Source organism: Terrapene carolina, unplaced genomic scaffold, assembly GCF_002925995.2.
Source record: "Terrapene carolina triunguis isolate 2854851 unplaced genomic scaffold, T_m_triunguis-2.0 Scaffold66, whole genome shotgun sequence".
Classification (NCBI taxonomy): Eukaryota; Metazoa; Chordata; order Testudines; family Emydidae; genus Terrapene; species Terrapene triunguis.
Window position 1 is genome coordinate 43,181,342 of NW_020664417.1, and position 20,535 is coordinate 43,201,876.

The 20,535-nt window shown below is 39.0% G+C and overlaps 1 protein-coding gene across 1 annotated transcript in view; it reads left to right on the forward strand.

Moving 5' to 3' along the window:
* The window catches only part of TRAPPC11 (trafficking protein particle complex 11), a 38,614-nt gene extending 21,154 nt beyond the window's left edge, over positions 1-17,460 (forward strand). The window contains exons 7-20 of the mRNA XM_026647985.2: positions 341-356; positions 440-570; positions 1,420-1,575; positions 2,060-2,247; positions 2,982-3,130; positions 4,512-4,633; positions 7,449-7,568; positions 7,842-7,907; positions 8,016-8,172; positions 12,214-12,325; positions 12,948-13,039; positions 13,596-13,729; positions 14,686-14,853; positions 16,503-17,460. Coding sequence (XP_026503770.1) covers positions 341-356; positions 440-570; positions 1,420-1,575; positions 2,060-2,247; positions 2,982-3,130; positions 4,512-4,633; positions 7,449-7,568; positions 7,842-7,907; positions 8,016-8,172; positions 12,214-12,325; positions 12,948-13,039; positions 13,596-13,729; positions 14,686-14,853; positions 16,503-16,547 — 1,656 coding nt within the window. The 3' untranslated portion in view covers positions 16,548-17,460. The remainder of the gene's footprint in view (positions 1-340; positions 357-439; positions 571-1,419; positions 1,576-2,059; positions 2,248-2,981; positions 3,131-4,511; positions 4,634-7,448; positions 7,569-7,841; positions 7,908-8,015; positions 8,173-12,213; positions 12,326-12,947; positions 13,040-13,595; positions 13,730-14,685; positions 14,854-16,502) is intronic.
* Positions 17,461-20,535: the final 3,075 nt, after the last annotated feature.

Below are 20,535 nucleotides of genomic sequence, written 5' to 3' on the forward strand. Positions count from 1 at the left end.
GTTTCATTCATAAAACTTTACTTATGAAGTTACATTAATAAAGTAAATAATTAAAAACAATTTCATTCATGAGTCCTACAACCTCTGAAACAGAACTCCCCAGGGACGGAAACAAGGATATGTACTAGCTTAAACCCCACAAATACAAGGGAATATGGGGGAGGCATTAGCAGCTGCATAATTGCAGTGAAAGTGTGCTGTTTTCTGCTGAACTTCTGTCCCATTGTGTCTCCCAAAGCCCGGTGTATGTCCCGAGTATTACCTAGCTTCATGTGGGAGGGCAGTATTTTAACCTTGGTATATTTATGAATAGGTGGAACTAAAAGATTGTTCTGTGTAGATGTGTCATGTACAAGGTGTGGGAGTTTATGGTGGAGTTCAGTTTTCCAGCTTCACAGTCTTATCAACTTAACAAAGACCTTTTTGTTTTAAATTCTAGTGCAATGCAAAGCAAAGTTTCTTGCTCCAAGTTTTCACGTTGATGTTCCTGTTGAGTTCGATATTTACTTGAAAGCTGATTGTCCTCATCCAATCAGGTTTTCTAAACTATGTGTCGGCTTCAATAACCAGGTAACTATGTTTTATATGTGTGATCATCTGTTAGGGGAAGGTTAATTTCTCGTAATGGGTCTTATTATAACCTTGCAGCTTCATTATACTTTTTCCAATTTATTGAAAAAGGGACACTTTTACCTTTATTTTTCTGTTAAAGTGTTTTCTTCTCTGTCACTCTTCTACTGAGGACTATACTGATTTAATAAAAACATCGGTGATTTAGTAGAGACAACAATACAGCTTTTTGTCTACTTGTGGTACTCATAAAACAACACTTCTGAAGTTAAGTATCAGAGGGGTAGCCGTGTTAGTCTGGATCTGTAAAAAAGCAACAGAGAGTCCTGTGGCACCTTTAAGACTAACAGATGTATTGGAGCATAAGCTTTCACAGGTGAATGCCCACTTCGTCAGACGCAAGACAAGGTTGACATGTGTCTGACAAAGTGGGTATTCACCCACGAAAGCTTATGTTCCAATACATCTGTTAGTCTTAAAGGTGCCACAGGACTCTGTTACTTTTTGAAATTAAACATTATATTTAAAATCATCTAGAATTACAAATAAGACTTACTATATGTTACATTAACAAGGATAATTGCACTTTAATTACTGCAAAGTGCAATTATGCAGTACTATTGAGACTACTTGTTAGAGGAAACTTTTTATCCTAAATAAACTTGTATCTATCAGTTGCCTAAATACATTAGGTTTATGATCCATAACACTAATTGTTCACTGGTATGACAAGCAGAGAGTTCTAACAGGATTTCAACTTTAGTCCAGTAACACAGATTGTCAACATTCATTATATAGATAATATATTCTCAGCAATAGGATAACTTATTTTTTTCTCACTTGCTATAGGAATACAATCAGTACTGTGTGGTAGAAGAAGCATATCAGAAAAGTGACATTCTGGAATATTCATCCCAGGGACCAGTGTGCCTAGTCCCTGGTAAAACAAGAAAGTTCACTTTCAAATTTGTTGCAAAAAGTGAAGATGTGGGAAAGAAGGTTGAGGTTAGTTATCTAGATTCACAGGTTTGGCTCTTCAAGCTCAAAATTGCAAGGTTGACTGCAATTCTTTACTAGTTAGTAATGTCACCGTATTGTGTATATTTAAATATAATTTGTTTTGTAAATAGCATTACAAGATTGGCATCCACTTCAAAAAACTGAGTAGAAAAATGGACAGGAGGGATTGAAAAATACCAAGAGCTTCATATTAAAGGAGGGAGGGGGAGAGAGAGAGAGAGAGAGTGTGTGTGTGTGTGCGTGCACAGAAATATATGTCTGCACACATGCATCCCCATACTGCCACAGTTGCTTAAGTGAAACTGCCTGGACTGTAGAGCCAGTGTGTTGAGATTTTAATCTCCTGTGCTGCAAGCAGTTTTAGGTGTATGTATTTATGTTATATATAAAGTGTGTGTGTGTGTGTGTGTACTGCAAAATGACTGGAGGAGGGGGGGGAAAAAGTTGTATCTGAATAAACATGTTTCAGATCACCTCTGTGGATTTAATCCTGGGCACCGAAACTGGCAGATGCGTGATTCTGAATTGGCGTGGAGGAGGAGGAGATGCTGCTTCATCTCAAGAAGCATTGCAGGCAGTTCGCTCCTTCAAACGGCAACCTAAACTTCCAGATAATGAGGTCCATTGGGACAGCCTGACTATTCAGGCAAACACTATGTAGGTAAACGTTTAAAATGTGTAATGGTGAACATCAAAAATATCTTCCATATGTATTGGATCTTTGTAAAATAAATAAAAACAAAAATAAGTAGCTCTTAAGGATTTATTTTCTGACTTACCTACTTCCCAGCCCCCAGTCAGTAATCTTCATCATTATTATTATTATTTTATTATTATTATTTTTTGTTAAAGAACAGAGCTAGAGCTTATGGAAGAGGTTGATCTCAGTATCTCATTTGACATGGCCCAAAGATAGACCAAACAGGCTTTAGTCCCCTTTTATTCATCCTGTCCAATTGTTTTTCCAGGTAAAACAAACAAGGAAGAGTTATTTACAGCAGTATATAAGTACACAAAGAGGCCTGAAAATGCTATACAAGGAAATAGTTTTTATTCTATTTACTAACTTTAATACTAACTGGACATTTTCAGAAGAATTAAATCCTCACTTTCAGAACATTCGCTGTTTAATGTGGGATTCTGTATCTCTGGTTACAGAAATGTGAGCTCCCAACTCTTACTGGGCCCCCAGTCATTTTTAATAGGATCTGTGCCAGTGTTCTGTGCCACTGATTTTCAGGCATTTCAGAGACTAGTGAAACAGGATATATCTCCCCTGGAGTTCTCATTTGAGCAATAGGCAACTTTAACCCTAACTAAAATGGACTAAAAATTGAGCCATCGAAGAAATGTGGAGTAACTAACCAGTTTTTTTCTTTTTTTGATTAAAGGATCATTTCTAGAGTGCCAAATATTTCTGTTCAACTCCAGCATGAACCTCCTGCCCTGACTAATGAAATGTATTGTTTGATTGTGACAGTCCAGTCACATGAGAAGACAGTTGCCAGAGATGTGAAGCTCACGGCAGGTTTAAAACCAGGTATTCATTTCTGCCATGGTAGTATCTTAAGGGTTCTGTTGTCCTAGTTATTGTACAAAGAGTTAACACAGAGCCACAGAGAGCACACACTCTAAATCTAGGATTTACACAAATCATGATAGGTCAATTAACAGCTAAACAGGATGGGGGTTAAGAGGTGGACAGGACTATAGTGGAAACAGAGGTGTATGAAGAAATGAGTGGTAACAAAGGTCTCATTCGCAGGTGGTTGCCAGCTTAACCAATACTAGACAGTAGTGTTTTGTGGGCATCAACAAAAAAGTCAGGTTTTAAGGAGGGATTTAAAAGAGAATTTTCTCATGATCTAACAATACTGTAAAGTTACTTTTGACAACAAACAGATGGTAGATTTTTCTAGCTGAGCTGCTAGCAAGTTTCAGTTACAGAATTAGATTTAAAAGTAATGTTTCAAATACACTGTTATTTTTCTGTTGGACAACATGGGACCAATCCTGTCCCATTTGAAATTATGGGACAGGGTAAAAGTTACATTCCAGGTAGCTTCACATAGTTACATGCTGTTAGTTTGGATTTTTAATTCTTGATGACAGTAGTAGTTGAGAAATACACTTTGCTTTGTATGGATAACTGCTAAAATGCATTTGTCTATATATTATAATACATGATCATGCAGAGTCTAATCCAAAGGCCGTAGAAATGGGAGCCTTCCCACTGATCAACTTCATTGAAGTTTTTCGATCAGATTCATAATGGAGTGTCTGACACCATATCTATGTTTCCCCCTTACTCAGAGTCTGAAAATTTGATACACGAGGTCATTATGGGCTTGCTGATTACTTAAAAAGAACCATCAAAATTTAACACTTCTGTTATAGGAAAGACTGTTTTCCATGTGACAAGGCATCCATGACGTGTGACAGGATGTGACTTCTGAGATTTTTTTCATAACAAGTCATGGTCTTTGTAAACCCAGTCAACCCATAATTGAGCAAGATTCCCATGAATTTTTACAAATTGGGTCTTACATATGTTCAGTGTTTTAAAGTATGGAAGACCTTGTTCATTTAAAATAAATAAAGGATATCTTGTTCACAATTTGACCCCTATGACTATGAATTGTACATTTCCCACCAACCCCCTTCACCCATTGGCATAGGTTGCTGAAAGGCCATCAATCTGTGTACAAAAAAAAATTCTTCTGTGATGCATCCATGTTGTAGTTTTGTGTCTTGCTGTTGTTGCTCATTTGTTTGAGGTATATGTCTGGTAGCAGTGGTGGTTGTTTTTTGTGATGCATACCTTAATATGCATAAATAGTGCCCGCTTGCCACGGTGATAAACAACATATAAATTAACAGAATAATTATGTGGGTATAAAAACAGTATATTTGTATTCTAGGGCAAGATGCCAATCTGACTCAGAAAACTCATGTGACCCTTAATGGAACAGAAATCTGTGATGATTCTTATCCTGCGTTACTTCCTGATATCCCTGTAGGAGATTTACAGCCAGGAGAAAAGGTGAATTTAATTACTGCCCCCACTCCAATTAGGAAAATGTTTAATAGCTAAACTGAAAATGAACATTGGCTAGTAAAAACACTTTCATACAGATATCAGGACCACAATTTAGTTTCAGATGATGCCTAGTATCTGGGCTTCTGTCTAATGCAGCAGTTGTTTTATTCAAGGGATGAGCCTTTGACTTCCTTACATTTTAGTTCTATGGGCTAGTTCAATGGAATGGGGTTGGGGGCTGTGTGTGATACTAAGAGTGATGAGATCTAATTAATATAATCCAAGGAGGCTGATCTGAACTGTGAATCCTTTAACACAAAGTTCTCTCAACTGTGTATTTGACAGACAGAAGATTTTTTTATTACTGCCTTAGTGTTAAGTTTAAGTACCTGAGCGTGCTGAAGAGTCTCACAGAATTGTTAAGGTGGTTGGCACAGAGTGGACATTAGAGGGATTTCATATTGTGATATAAAGCTAAAGAGAAGGAAGGGGATAAAGGAAATGCTCAATTTTCATTCCCCATTTTGAAAGAGGAGAATGAGTTCAGGATGCACTAGTTCTTCTGGTTGTGGGTTGAATTTGATGTGCTACATATCATTTAGGAGATGGCAAATATTAAAGAATCACACTATTTTCCATAAGTGCACACTGGAAGCTTTGTAGGCTGTACTGATAATTTAACAGCCTAAGTGCTAAATCTTATAAGAATGCAGAGTTGAGTGACACATACTAATTTTTTTTTTTTTTTTTAAATGGTGGTGATGGTAGGAAGGGAGAAGGATTGGGTTCATGAAATGGACAGCAGTTAATGTCTGCTACTAAGGGTAATTGTCTTCCTACATCTTCTCCACAGAGCAATACTGTAAAACTCACGCGGTTTGAACTAGGGCTGTCAAGCGATTAAAAAAATTAATCGCAATTAATTGAGCGATTAAACAAATAATAGAATATCATTTAAATATTTTTAGATGTTTTCTACATTTTCAAATAAATTGTAATTGAAATCAACACAATACAACGTGTACAGTGCTCACTTTTTATTTATTTTTGATTACAAGTATTTGCACTATAAAAAAAAAAACCAAATAGTATTTTTCAATTCACCTAATACAAGTACTGTAGTGCAATCTCTTTATCATGAAAGTTGAACTTACAAATGTAGAATTATGTACTAAAAAACACCTGCATTAAAAAATAAAACAATGAAAATTTTAAGAGCCTGCAAGTCCACTCAGTCCTACTTTTTGTTCAGCCAATCGCTCAGACAAACTAGTTTCTTTACATTTGCAGGAGATACTGCTGCCCACTTCATTACAATGTCACCTGAAAGTGAAAAAAGGCGTTCTCATGGCACTGTTGTAGCCGGCGTTGCAAGATATTTACGTGCCAGATGCACTAAAGATTCATATGTCCCTTCATGCTTCAATCACCATTCCAGGGGACGTGCGTCCATGCTGCTTACAGGTTCTGCTCGATAACGATCCAAAGCAGTGCGTACTGACGCATGTTCATTTTCATTATCTGAGTCAGATGCCACCAGCAGAAGGTTGATTTTCTTTTTTGGTGGTTCGGGTTCTGTAGTTTCCGCATTGGAGTGTTACTCTTCTAAGACTTCTGAAAGCGTTCTCCACACCTCATCCCTCTCAGATTTTGGAAGGCACTTCAGATTCTTAAACCTTGCGTCGAGTGCTGTAGCTATCTTTAAAAATCTGATATTGGAACCTTCTTTGTGTTTTGTCAAATCTGCTGTGAAAGTGTTCTTAAAACAAACAACATGTGCTGGGTCATCATCCGAGACTGCTATAACATGAAATATATGTCAGAATGTGGGTAAAACAGACCAGGGGACATAAAATTCTCCCCTAAGGAGTTCAGTCACAAATTTAATAAACGCATTATTTTTTAATGAGCATCATCAGCATGGAAGGATGTGCTCTGGAATGGTGGCCGAAGCATGAAGGAGCATATGAATGCTTAACATATCTGGCGCGTAAATACCTTGCAATGCCGGCTACAAAAGTGCCTTGCAAATGCCTGTTCTCACTTTCTGGTGAGGTTGTAAATAATAAGCGGGCAGCATTATCTCCTGTAAATGTAAACAAACTTGTTTGTCTTAGCGATTGGCTGAACAAGAAGTAGGACTGAGTGAACTTGTAGGCTCTGAAGTTTTACATTGTTTTGTTTTGAGTGCAGTTATGTAACAAAAAATTCTACATTTGTAAGTTGCATTTTCAGGACAAAGAGATTGCACTACAGTACTTGTATAAGGTGAATTGAAAAACACTATTTTGTTTATCACTTTTACAGTGCAAATATTTGTAATAAAAACTAATGTACACTTTGATTTCAATTACAACACAGAATACAGTATATATGAAAATGTAGAAAAACATCCAAAAATATTTAATAAATTTCAATTGGTATTCTATTGTTTAACAGTACAATTAAAACTGCGATTAATCACGATTAATTTTTTTGAGTTAATCACATGAGTTAACTGCAATTAATTGACAGCTGTAGTTTGTAATAGCTAGTAAATCATAGGCTTGTTACAGCAAGTGACACCTAGTAATGGCTCCAGTCTACTAGTGTAAATAGCAGGAGAACATCTAGTAGAATGGCCAGAGCTTTGCTACTCTTGTATTGGTGTCACACTTTATGCTGCCAGTCGCCAGTGCTGAAGACAAGCAATTGTTGTCCATTGTGGTTCCCCTAGTCTGTGTTAACTGAGGTACACTAAATGAATGAAAGGGCAGCTTTGGACTTGCTGGTTGCATTTTGAGTACTATTTAATTACTTTCACCTTTATATTTTACAGCTGGAAAAAGCAGTATACATTCGTTGTGGAACAGTTGGTACCAGGATGTTTCTGGTCTATGTTTCCTATTTAATCAGTGCCACTGTTGAAGACAAAGAGATAATCTGCAGGTGTCACAGGGTATGATCTGTTGAGTTCAGCAGTTTGGAATGACTCTTCAATTCATGTTAGTTTATATATGAAATGATTAAGGGATTTGGATTACTTTGTGTATGATTTTAAGAATGAGCCTAATTTCAATGATGCCCACAGTCTGCCCATCGTTCAGTGGAGGGCCAAAGCAGATGATGCCCTGGAGAGGGCTGGGGCAGGTGGTGATGAATTCAGTCCCCTGTAACCTGATGTCAATATCTAGATTTGAAATTTAATACAATATTTTCCCCCTCCATGCAGGATGAAACTGTAACTATAGAAACTGTATTGCCCTTTGATGTTGCTGTTAAATTTGTTTCTTCAAAGGTATGTGTTTTTGAAAATTGATTGACATGTCTTAGAATCATAAAAATCTGAGTAAACCAAACGTGACCACTAAAATATTGATGCATTCTTTGTCTCTTCTCTTGGTAGTTTGAACACTTAGACAGAGTCTTTGCAGACATACCCTTTTTACTGATGACAGACATTCTGAGTGCTTCACCTTGGGCTCTCACTATTATAACTAGCCAGCTACAACTTTCAGCTTCCATGGTACCAGTAGACCAACTGGAATCTTATGTGGAGAATGGTGAGAATTTAGATTATTATTGCTTCTTAAATAAGATTTTTTTGAGGAGAATGGAGTGGGAATTGGGAAGAAATACATTTTAATACCTTATTGACAAATTCATTTGGAGTTTCTCTAAATTATTTGAAGTAATGTTAGTACTTTGAGCTGAACTCACAAAGGGGAAAAAAATTAAAGTTAAAGGTGAAACTTTGTTTGTACCCTGTTCAGCTGTTCCTGGTTATTTGGCATGGAGAAGCGTGGAAAAATCTAATTTAGACAGTGGCAAATCTGAATTGGAATAGAGACCAATACAGAGTGTGATTGAGTTAGGTAGAATTTTGCTTAGCACAGCTTTCTGAAAGTGGTTGTGGTGACTGACTTCTCACTACTATATAAATTCTAAAATTTTATATGGAAGTCTCTAAAACTGCTGGCAATTTCTTAATAATCTTTTAAAAAACATTATTTGTTGAAAGGTAACATTAATATGGGAAATATAAAGCAGTTTCTTCACAGATGAGTATTGCTATATGGAGCCACCCTCAAGTTTTGTACAGCTGTCATTCTCGTTACATGAGCCAAATGAATTGACTGTGACCAACGCTCTTTATGTGTTCAGGAGCTATTTACAAAGAGAGAGAAAGAACTGTGTCTGGTTCTGTTGAATATCTCAGGCATGAACTAAATAGGCTTCTTTTAAAATGAGCTAAAAATATCTACCAAAAAAATCCAAATAAACTTCTTTCCCCTCTCTAAATTTTAGTAAAATGGAAATAAAAGGTCAGTAACCAAAATCCTAAAAATCATATCTCAAGCACCAGAGAGAACAGCCTCTTAATCAGCCATTCATGAGAAAAGGCATTTGACAATTTTTGGCTTTCATGTACTACATATGCCTTTTGAAATGTGCATACTGTATCTCTATAGAATGAAATTTAAACAAGTCCATACATAGGACACACACAGACATGAAATAGTGTGTGAATCTATTCTGACTAGCCTTAGAAGAACATGCAAGAAGTTTCTCCATCCTGTATTGAATACTGCCTTATTAGTTAGAATATCTTGTAGTTAAACAATAATGTTCTCCATCCTTCTGAGATAGATAAATTGAGGACTGCGCAGTAGAGCAGTCAAAAACTTTGACTGCAGTTTTTGGTTGGTTGGTTGATTTCATGGAATCGATGTGTTCCACAAGAACGTGCCAGTTCTGTTGAAACTTTCACCAGAAGCCAGGCTGGCATGGCAGCCCACCTGCCAACTAGTTTCCTAGGCTCTCTGCACAGCCCACTTGGCTGGCTGCTGGAGAGCAGTGGCTCCCTTTCCTGGGCTCTCTGGCTCCCAAGGTAGTTCAGGGAGCCAGCTTCCCTGGCAGCCCTGGCTCCTGTGGCTTTTTATTTTATTTTAAAATTATATACTCTAAGTAGCTGCAGTTTTTAGTACCCCCGAACGATGTCTGTCTTTGAACAAGAAAATACAATAAGCGCTCTAAATAGCAGCAGCTGTTAATAATTTTAAAAATAAAACTGAACTAAATTTTTTAAAAGGGTTTAAAAATAACATATGAAAAAGCCAGTTTTTTTTTTAGTTTGGTTAGAAACTTCCAAAACAAACTGATTTGGTTTTTTTTTTTTTTCCAAAACAATTTACTTTCTGCAGCAAATGTCAAAATTTTTACTTTAGGTTCTGAAACCGAACAAAAACATTTCAAATTTTTGGAATTTACAACAGAAGGGAATTCCTGAGTCTGAATCAGCTGTACTGTGCAGTTTACTCTTTTGAATGTGACTTGGAGATTCTGTCTGTTCTGTGTGGATATTAGATATTCCATGGTTCTGTTCAGAAGGTTCTCTATCATCTGTCAAATCATCATATTTCTATGGCCCTGTCACAGGGCAGGGCTTCTCCCCAGCTTCCAAGCACATACTGCCATGCCCAGTCTCCTTTAAGATGGTTTATTTTCTTAAAACAAACAAAACAGTCTTTTTACTCACTCCTTTGCTTCAAACTTCAGGGTCACTCATCCCAGGGACTTCTGGTGCTCCTGGCAGCTTCCCAATCTTAGGCCATGTCTGTACTACAAACTTATGTTGACACAAGTTACGTCAGTATAAAGCTCCTGCAGTTAGTGTGTTGCTTGTGTGTATGTATGCTTGGCTTGTTGTGTCAGCGGTGCGTGTACTCACCAGGTGTTCTTGTATCAATGCACAGTGTGGTGCATCATGGATAGGTATCCCAGTATGCAACCCGCAACCCTCTAGCACGCAGTCTTTTGGGAAGTCTTCTCAATGCATGGTGGGGCAGAAAGGAGTTGCACTGGGGAGACTGGGAGCATGGGGTCAAATTCCCAGTTTGCAACTGTCTCCATCCCCCTATTGTCATCTTTATCCCATATTTTTTTTGTTTTTTTTTTTTTTTTTTTTTTTTCTTTTCAAAATCCCACAAACCCGTCGGGCCCTCCTCGCTCTCTATTGCTAACAGAAGCATGGAGCTTGCACAGCTCTTCACTATTGTCATGAGCATTGAAACACAGGGCACGTGATCCTGCAGTATTTGCAGAGCTGCAAGAAGAACTGAATCAGTGGGGAACATAATGATTTCTTGTAGGACAGATTGCTGTAGGACATAGCAAGAACCAACTCAAGGTTGTTGGTGGCATTCACAGAGAAGCTGCAGATAATGAAATGCCACTTCTGGGCCTCAGAAACAAGCACTGACTAGTGAGATTGCATCGTCATGCAGGCTTGGGATGATGAGCAATGGCTGCAGAACTTTCGGATGCTTACGGCAACATTCGTGGATCTATGGGCTGAGCTTGCCCCACCCCTCCAGTGCAGGGACCGAAAATAAGAGCTGTGCTGACAGTGGAGAAGCGAGTGGTGATTTTGCACTGTGGAAACTTGAAACACCAAACTGATTCTAGACTGACCAGTAGCAATTTGGAGTCGGGAAATCCACTGTGGGTGCCACTGTCATGCAAGTGTGCAGGGCCAGTAATCACCTCCTACATGGGACTGTGATCCTCAGCAATGTAAAGGACATAGTGGATAGATTTGCAGCAGTTGGGTTCACAAACTGCGGTGGAGCAATAGATGGCATGCATATCCCTATTTTGGCACAAAATTACCTTGCCACAGAATATATCAATATACAGGGCTACTTTTCTATGGTTGGGCCTCAGGGAGAAAAATATCCCAATCGTAATAGCCGCCTGCTATGTCCTGCATAATATTTGTGAAGCCAAGGGGGAAACCTTTCCACGGGTTGGATGTTTCTTGGGCAGTAGAGTTCACAATGGTGACAAAGCAGTCAGCGTGGGGCATGGTGGGAAAGCTGCTGGAGGACTGTTAGGGTCGACATAGGTAATGCAGTGTCGGTGTGCTGCGTTGACCTCTGTACATTAACCTTGGCACAATGCTGCTCGGGGAGGTTGTGTTACTATGTTGGCATAAGAGGCCACTTACCTCAGTGGGAGACAAATTTAAGTGTAGACACTTGCACAACTAGGTTGATGCAAGGCAGCTTACCTCATCCTAAGTTTGTAGAATAGACCAGGCTTTAGTTAGCTCTGCTCCCTTCCTGGAGCTTCCCAGAACACCTGGCCTCTTGCACCAGGGACCCACCACCGGAGTTACCTCCACTCCACTGTGGCTTCCCTTTTCCAGGCACAGCTTGTCTCCGTCACTCTTTCCTCCCCCTCTCATTTCCTGCCCTTCATAGGTCCAGGTGTAACCCAGCCCCTTTTAATTGGCTGGATTGGGCTCACTTGCTCTACACAGGGGCACTGGGCCCAGCTCTACTCACAGGGCCCAGGGACCATGTGACAGGCCCCGTTACTGTGCTGACTGAGCACCTCATTATCTCTAACGTTTTCGTGTACAGTTTGTGAATTAATTGGGGATCTCTCAGACTGTATATATTGCATATATACAACACCTTTATTCCTAAAATTTAAATATCTGTATGTATTACTAACTTTAGTTTTTTAGATCTGGATGGTTTCTGTTCTAATATTCAGTGTGTCTTTTACTTTAAAATTAAACAAAATATTGCTGATAGTTGTTTTGCAGACAGGCGAGAGTGCTAGTGAATGCTTTTGCCTTCGGTGTCCATCAGTTACTAATGTTCAAGGTGGAGTGGCTACCGGACGTTATGTAATCTCCTGGAAGAGGTAGGGATTCCTTGTCTGGTTTTTAAAGCACTTCATGACTTTTCTTAGGGTCTGGGTGGTCGGGAGGATATATTTTGCTTTTTCTTCTTCCCTTACTAATCCTCACAGTGGAATCGTCTTGGGTGAAAGCGGTAGGAACCATTTTTTAAAATGTGCGTACTGCTGAAATTGCATCCAAATGGTGATATTTACATTTTTATTAAGTTTTCAACTGTGTGATCTCCTACACTAATTCTTAAGTTTTCTAAAGCCAAAGAGTACTTCACATGTGGGGAGGGGAGGAAGAAAGACAAGTTAAAGAACACTTCAGCTGTATAAAAAGTACTGTTTTAAATGGTCAAACCAAAAAAAAATAAATGAACCTAATATTTTTTCCATCTCAATCACAGGTTTCTGTATGTGGGTTTGTTTTTAGAGCAGACATTGTAAAGTACATCTGTCTTCTCTAGATTTTAACATGTTTTTACAAGATTATTGTAATAAAAACATTCATATAACACTTCTCTCCTTTTTGAACTGTTGGGATTGCTGTAAATATTGCTTGTTTGCTGCTTGATCCCAATATTCTGTTGGCGTAGTCAAGAATATAAATGCAGTCTACATGTGTTGTTTTCTTTGATAGGAATTCAGCTGTGGAAAGTGTACCTGTTGTTTGTACTGTGATCACTCTACCACATGTGATTGTAGAGAGCATCCCACTCCATGTTAATGCAGGTAATATTAACATGCATGAAATATTTAGCCCTGGGCTGCATGCATGGAGTGTTCACTCAAGGCTGTGAAACCCCATAAGTATGTCTCAGAGCAGAATTTGGTCTGTAGGCACATGTTTGTCCTTATTGCCACAGACCTGGGATGACCATATTTCTCCTGTAAGAACAGGGCTGGAGGGGAAAGCCCTGCCCATGCAGTACCTGCCCGTTCTCTAGTCATTCTAATCCATGCTTGTACTGCTTCTTCGCCCCCTCAATTAGTGCAGATAAGTAATATTGTGATACATAGAACTAGTCTTGTAACAGTAATTTCTGATATCTTTCAATGCTTTCTAATGTTAGAGCTGATTCTGTTAAATTTGAAAACTTACAACATAGTTTCATGATTTGTTCCTGAAACATCTGATCAGATGTACTATAGATAATGAGTTTTGTGCCACTTTTTGCAAACCTTTCTACTTTTATTGAGTGAGACTTGGTTTTTGTACGTGAAACCAAGACATGTATTTACATAACCTGATATGTAACCTTTATATTCAATCCCTTTGTCTCCAAAGATCTGCCATCATTTGGTCGAGTAAGAGAATCCTTACCTGTCAGATATCACCTGCAAAACAAGACCAGTTTAGTCCAGGATGTGGAAATATCAGTGGAGCCAAGCGATGCCTTCATGTTTTCTGGTCTTAAACAGGTACAGATTGTCCTCTTTGTCACTACTGCATGATGATACTTTTTACACCACTGTTAAACTATTCTAATAGACTTCAACATACTCTTTAGATTAGTGGCTGTGGACCCCTAAAAAAAAATTCTAATGGAGGTGTGGATCCCTTTGGAAATCTTAGACATAGTCTTTGGACCCCAAGTTTTGGAAACCACTCTTCTATGGTAACAACAACCTTTTGCAGACCCCTTAGATATAGTCTGCAGAGCCCCCACAGTCCACGGACCACATGTTGAAAACCACTGCTTTAGATTATATAAATGGTATTTTAAAATTAAATGTTGTTTTTAATGTAACTTTACTGTAAAATAGGAAAAGAAATATTAAAAACAAATAAATTAATTGTAACTGTATTCAGAACAAATCTGACTCCCAGCTCAGTTAAATTTCTGTCTACCAAAACAAGGCTTGTGAAATTTACATCTTTTTTTTTTCTCTCACTTTGAATCACAGAGAGAAACACAATACACTGTAACAAATATGGGCTACCCTAAGTGAATGGTAGACTCTCAAATATTACCTTGTGATAGCCTATTAGCTTACTATCAACTCTGCTATAGTCCGATCAAATTACCCTAGAGTTATTTAGTAAATACTCATCCTTAAGACATGGTGAACTGAAGAATGAGCAATATATCTGGAGGAACATGCACGTCCAAAGCTTTTTTTTTTAATCTTAGGACTGAAAATAAGTCCTCTTAGGAGTGTCTAGTTATGACTTTCTGGATAGGCTGAGGAAATTCATATTGATCATATGATACAGTGTGTGCAGTTGGGTAGAAAAGAGGAAGAGTTGTAATATTTTGAATATTTAGTCAAACCGATTAAAGAGAATATTTAAGAGAATTATTTTTAACTTTGGAGTGTGCAAATGTTTAATATAAGTAAACAGTTTTCTTTCCTGGAATTATTTATGATTTTAGATACGATTGCGAATCCTTCCTGGCACGCAGCAGGAAATGTTATACAACTTCTACCCTCTCATGGCTGGATATCAGCAGTTACCATCTCTTAATATCATCTTGCTGCGGATTCCAAACTTCACTAATCAGTTGCTCAGACGATTCATACCAACGCACATTTTTGTAAAGGTAAAGTTCTAATGGAGGCTTTTGGCCTCTTTATAACGAATGAATTCTTTCAGAATTTACTTGGGATTTATTTTGCTTTTGAGAACTGCAACCCCAGCTCTACTCTTAGCAGATTAACTGAATGGACAGTTAACTAGAGAGCAGGCTTGTCTTGCTTTAAGCTGCACAGGCACAATGCTGTGTGTACATGGAGACCATGGACTTCACTGGGGCTCTGTGTGGGTGCAGCAATCTGCTCAGGCACTACACAGTGCTGGACTGGGCTCTATATGAGCAACAGGCACTTTGCTCTTAAAACCATCCAGAGTTACTTTACTGAATTACTGTTATCCTCCTGGTCACAGGATGTTATCCATTTTCAGAACATTTGGATAATATCTTGTGACTAGAAGGATAATAGTCATTCAATTTAAAGCTTCAGTTAAAATTCTGTCTGCATTTGAGTATTGGTGGAACTGCATTTGGTTAGAATATTTCCAAGTTTTCATTTATTATCTGCCACCCCATCTTATATTTTATATTACTCAAGTGAGAATTGATTGCAGAAAGTGAAGTGTGAGTGTTCATCATGTGATGGGTTTTGTGGGGTTCCAGAATATTTCTGAATCTAAGTTACTATTAGAGATAAAAGATCTAAGCGCAAATGAAATTTATTATACTAGACTTTTTCTACAATGTTGCAGCTACTCAGATATTATGAAAACCTTATGATTGAAAATTGCATTTCATCCCATCATGCCAAACAGGTTTCATGCAATCTTTCTGGCCCTTTCCCACTTATTTTAAAGCCTTTTACCCAAAACAGTGCTAGCTAGCTAGCCTTGAGTCTTTCCTTTACAGAATCTTGTGTTACTGCTTATGCTCCAATAGGAAAGGTTGAGTGAGAGAGGCCTGAAGTGTTCCTTTGTGTCTTTTGAGAAAGGCTTGTTCGAACATCTATAATCCTCTCTCTGTTCCCTGCAAACAGTCTTTGCATTCCTCCAATTTTACTGCAGCTAAGAGGGCTGGGTGGAATTTATTATTTATACACCCTGTCAATCAATGTCTCTCCTAGATCAGTCATCAAGACTTGCTGTTAGGTCAACACAAAGGTCTGCTCCCCCCAGGGAAAGGAGTTCTGAGCATTTACAAGAGAACCTCCCTAGGTTGTTAATTCCTTTCTTCTCTTCTTTGGGGTCATCAGAATCCCAATGTTTGTTCTTGTATGCTCCTGTGCACATCCATGCTTTTCCTCTTAAAATATTCCTTTTCCCAAGGGACCCCACTTCAAATTTATCCTAGAACCTTCTGGGGCAGTTCCTGCTTCACGCATGTATTTATCATCAGCATCATTATCAATATAACATTTGTATTGCAGTAGTACCCAGAAAGTCCAATCAAGGTCAGGCCCTATGCTAGGTGCTATACAAACATATATAAAGATATGGCTCCTGCCCTGAAGAGCTTATGGAGGCAGTTGGGAGAGTTAGAAGACTTGAATGTAGATAACATCACAATATTTTTTTGTGCTGCCATTAGAAATACTTTGAAGCTAGGAAAGATACAGCACTGATTAGACATTGTAACATCCTGTTCATTTATGATAATGTTGCTAGATGAATTTCATAACTATATATAATCTTTATACTGACTCTTCTTTTTCTTTAAAGCCACAAGGTCGACAAGCTGATGATACTTCTATCGCAGCTGCGTAACTGCAGACATGGACTTATGCACTAGAAGGAAATGGGATGTTGCACAGAATGTATAAAATTTTGCTCTTTGAACCATAGCTTTGATCAAACTTTACGAATTCAACTTTTATTTTTAAATTACAACTATGACAGCTATCAGCAGAACTAATGTTTAAACATTGTTTTTCATAAACTTTCACTAATGAATAAATATATGGAATAAGTTGGTGCTCTGTTTAACATTAACATTCTTTCTCTTGAAGTTAATTTCATGACTCTTAAATGCTTTTAAGTAGTAGTATTATATGGAATGTCTTGAGAATGAAAATGAAGAAAACCAGGTTCACTTGCCCAAAAAAGAGAAGTGCCACTTTCTTCATTAATGATGGCTTGAGGTGCAATGTCTGTACTTTTTGTTATCAGGATTTACAGCATTGAAAGTGATCGTATCTGATAGAAACTTATTTTTTTGCCATTTATATTCAGAGGGTAGAACAGTATGCAGCAGCCTGGACTCTCAGATCTATAAATGACTTACTACTACAAATGGATCTGTTGTCACTGAGTGGCTTCCTAATGCTTTAAGCAGAGTCATTAATTTAAAAGGCTGTTTGTACCAGGTGAGCTGTACTTCAAAATGTTTCACTCAGCAGTGACTAGTCAGTAAAATATAGAGTCTTTGGAAGTAGCTTCATTAATTACAGTTATACCATCCAACTTTAACCTGAAAGGTTTGAATTGTTAAAAATGCAGTGCTTCCAGGACAAAGAAATGTTTTGGCAGTATTCTGGTATGTCCGTTTAGAGGTACGTCCTTGTGTAGCTTCACAAGCTGGTATTTAAAATATTCACAGTAAATCATGTAAATAAAAATTGTTGTGAAATCTTCCATTGTTTAACTTTCTAAATAGTTAAATTAAACAACTGAATTCTGATCTCCTGGAAATTATCGTATTTATTGTCCAGTTGAAGTTATATTAAATGACTTATTGTAACTGAATATTTGTGAAACTGAGCTGAATGTGTTCATTTCCCAATTATATTGATTTGTATGTAATAGATAACTGTCCAGTGGCTTAGTGGATAAGATTCTGGACTTAATTCTCTTTTATGTCTGCCTTCAGCACCCTTTAGGGCAGAGGTTCCCAAAATTTTCTTATTGCATACCCCCTCCAGAGCTATGAGGTGCCTGCATATCCCTACCCTTTTCATCACTGATATTGTGTGTTCTTCTTAACGCTACCTGTCTTTAGCCATCTGTCCATATTTCACTGTTATGTACAGATATAGTTATAGTGTGACCTATACAACTGGGGGTGGGAGGGGACCCTGACAGAGTTCTGAGTTCAATTAGGCTTGACAGTTGCTGGGCAACTGAACCCGCACTGTACAATGATTGGAGGTGAGGGCTCTGTACGTCAGTGCTCTGTGTATCAGTGTTCTCATTGCTATGTCTTGAAGTAAATTAACTACTGTATTTTAGAGAACAAGTTCCCGCACAGCTGTAAAGTTCGTTTGAGTAGACTATTATGAAAATGCAATACAGAAAGTAAGTACAGTAACTCCTCACTTAACGTTGTAGTTATGTTCCTGAAAAATGCAACTTTAAGTGAAACGATATTAAGCGAATCCAATTTCCCCATAAGAATTAATGTAAATGGGGGGGTTAGGTTCCAGGGAATTTTTTTTTTGCCAGACAAAAGGAATTATATACATTTTAAACAAGCAATTTAATACTACGCTGGGGGGGAGTCGTGTGCACGTGCTATGTGTTTACAAACATGCTGTACATACAGTATGGTACTATAGTTGGGAGGTGCCCCCCCTTACCCCACACAGGCACAGCCCACTGGCACTGGAGATGAGGCTGAAGGTGCTGTAGGCTAGGAGAAGCACATTGCGCAGCAGCGGCAGCTTCCCCTACTCTGCAAGCAGCGGGGGGGGGAGGGGCTCAACCCTCGGCCCACCCACTCCCCCCCATCTCCCAAACCCCCATCCTTGACCTGCCTCTTCTCCCTCCCACCTCCTCCCCCTTTACTTCCCATGCTGTGTCATTGCTCCTCCCCCCTCCCTTCTAAACTGATTGCCACCAGCAGGAGGCAGGGGAGGGAGGGGGAGCCTGCAGGCTGAGTCCTCATTCCTCCCTCCTGCCTGGGGCAATCAGCTGGCTTGCAGTGTTTAGGGGGCAGGAGGGAGGAGCGAGGACTCGGTGCGCAGGCTCCCCCTTCCTCCCCCCCTGCCTCCTGCCCAGGGCAATCAGCTGGCTTGCAGCATTCAGGAGGCAGGGGAGGGAAGGTGAGCCTGCAGGCTGAGTCCTCGCTCCTCCCCTCTCCCTCCTGCCCCCGAAACGCTGCAAGCCAGCTGATTGCCATGGGGGGGGGGGGGGGCGCTGATCCGTGGAGTCTGCCAGCGGGCGGGAGGCTGCCAGCTGTGGAGAAAGCAGGCAGCCAAACAACGTAAGAGTAGAGCATTGCACAACTTTAAATGAGCATGTTCCCTAATTGATCAGCAACGAAACAACGGTAACTGGGATGACTTAAAGTGAGGAGTTACTGTAATAAATAAAAGCCACCATAATTTCTCCCTCATACCACCCCTCCCCCCAAAATGTCTCGCATACCCCCAGGGGTATGAGTACCACAGTTTGGGAACCCCTGCATTATTAAGACAAAAACTATAGTGAAGAGGGTAAAAGTTTTTACTTGTAAGGACTTCAGGGTCTAGCCCTAGATGGCTGATTTTAGAGTGGCAGTAGGTTCTTGAAGGAAGTTGTATACCACCCACTTGTCAGAGCTGATATAGCATTTCTGTGGCACATGCAGCTGGAGGGAGGTTGTTGGTTATTGGCATGAAGGAAAAGAGGGCTGCAAACCCTATTGCTGTCTTTCATTCTTCTCTCCCTGATGCTTTCAGTTGCGTTTTATCCTGTAGTCGAATAGGGAGAGTTAAAACGCCTCTTCAGATGGCTGGTATCCAGCATTTGCCCCCAGACGTGCACCTTTCAGCACTTTTTAAAATAGAAGTTAAACATATTTTCCCCTCTTGGATTGTCCTTGGTTTCCAACAACATTGTTTGTTCAAACTGCAGTTCAGTCTGAAAGAAACTTCGCTGAGGCTTCTATGCTATGCGACTTTTTCTGAAAGTGTTTATACAGCTATAAAATAGAGAACTGAGATTCCCATGTACCATTCTAATAGTAAATTATGATGACTTGTATCCTTTCGAAAGGATATAGGGTATTTAAACACCTCTCAATTCCAACACCTCGAAACATGTCTAGGCACAGTGCAGATTACAGTCTCTTATAAAATCAAATAAATTAGGAAGGGGGTATTGAAGATCAAAAGTACAATTTCTAATGAACATTATATAGTTAACAGTAATAAACTAACCAGACGTGAACTTGTAATATACACTGTGTAGGAAAAACTACCCAAGAATTGTATTTCCCTACTCATTGTTCATATTTTTTATTCTCTTTTCTCTCTGCCCTCTCTTCTTCTTCCCTTCCCCAAAGTTATCATTTTGGTTTCAGTTTGATTCTGTTCAGACTAAACACCACAAAACAAGGATCTTGTTTTATTTGCCTGTAGTGCTACAAAAATAAGAGCAAACAAAATTATACAGCATGGGAGAACAGCCACAGTGAGGATACCTAAATGATTAAAGGTGACTGTTACTGAGTTATGGGACTCTACAATGCTGAAGGCTGTGTGGTGGTGGTGGTGGGGGGGGGGGGAATTATATACACCAACACCCCATAGGAGCCTTTGAGAATTAATGTATACACAAGGTTTCATTGTCATAGCCCTGGTCTACACTACGAGTTTGTCGAATTTAGCAGTGTTAGATCGATTTAACCCTGTACCTGTCCACATGACTAAGCCATTTTTGTCGACTTAAATGGCTCTTAAAATCGATTTCTGTACTTCTCCCTAATGAGGGGATTAGCACTAAAATCGACCCTGCTGGGTTGAATTTGGAGTAGTGTGGACGCAATTTGACGGTA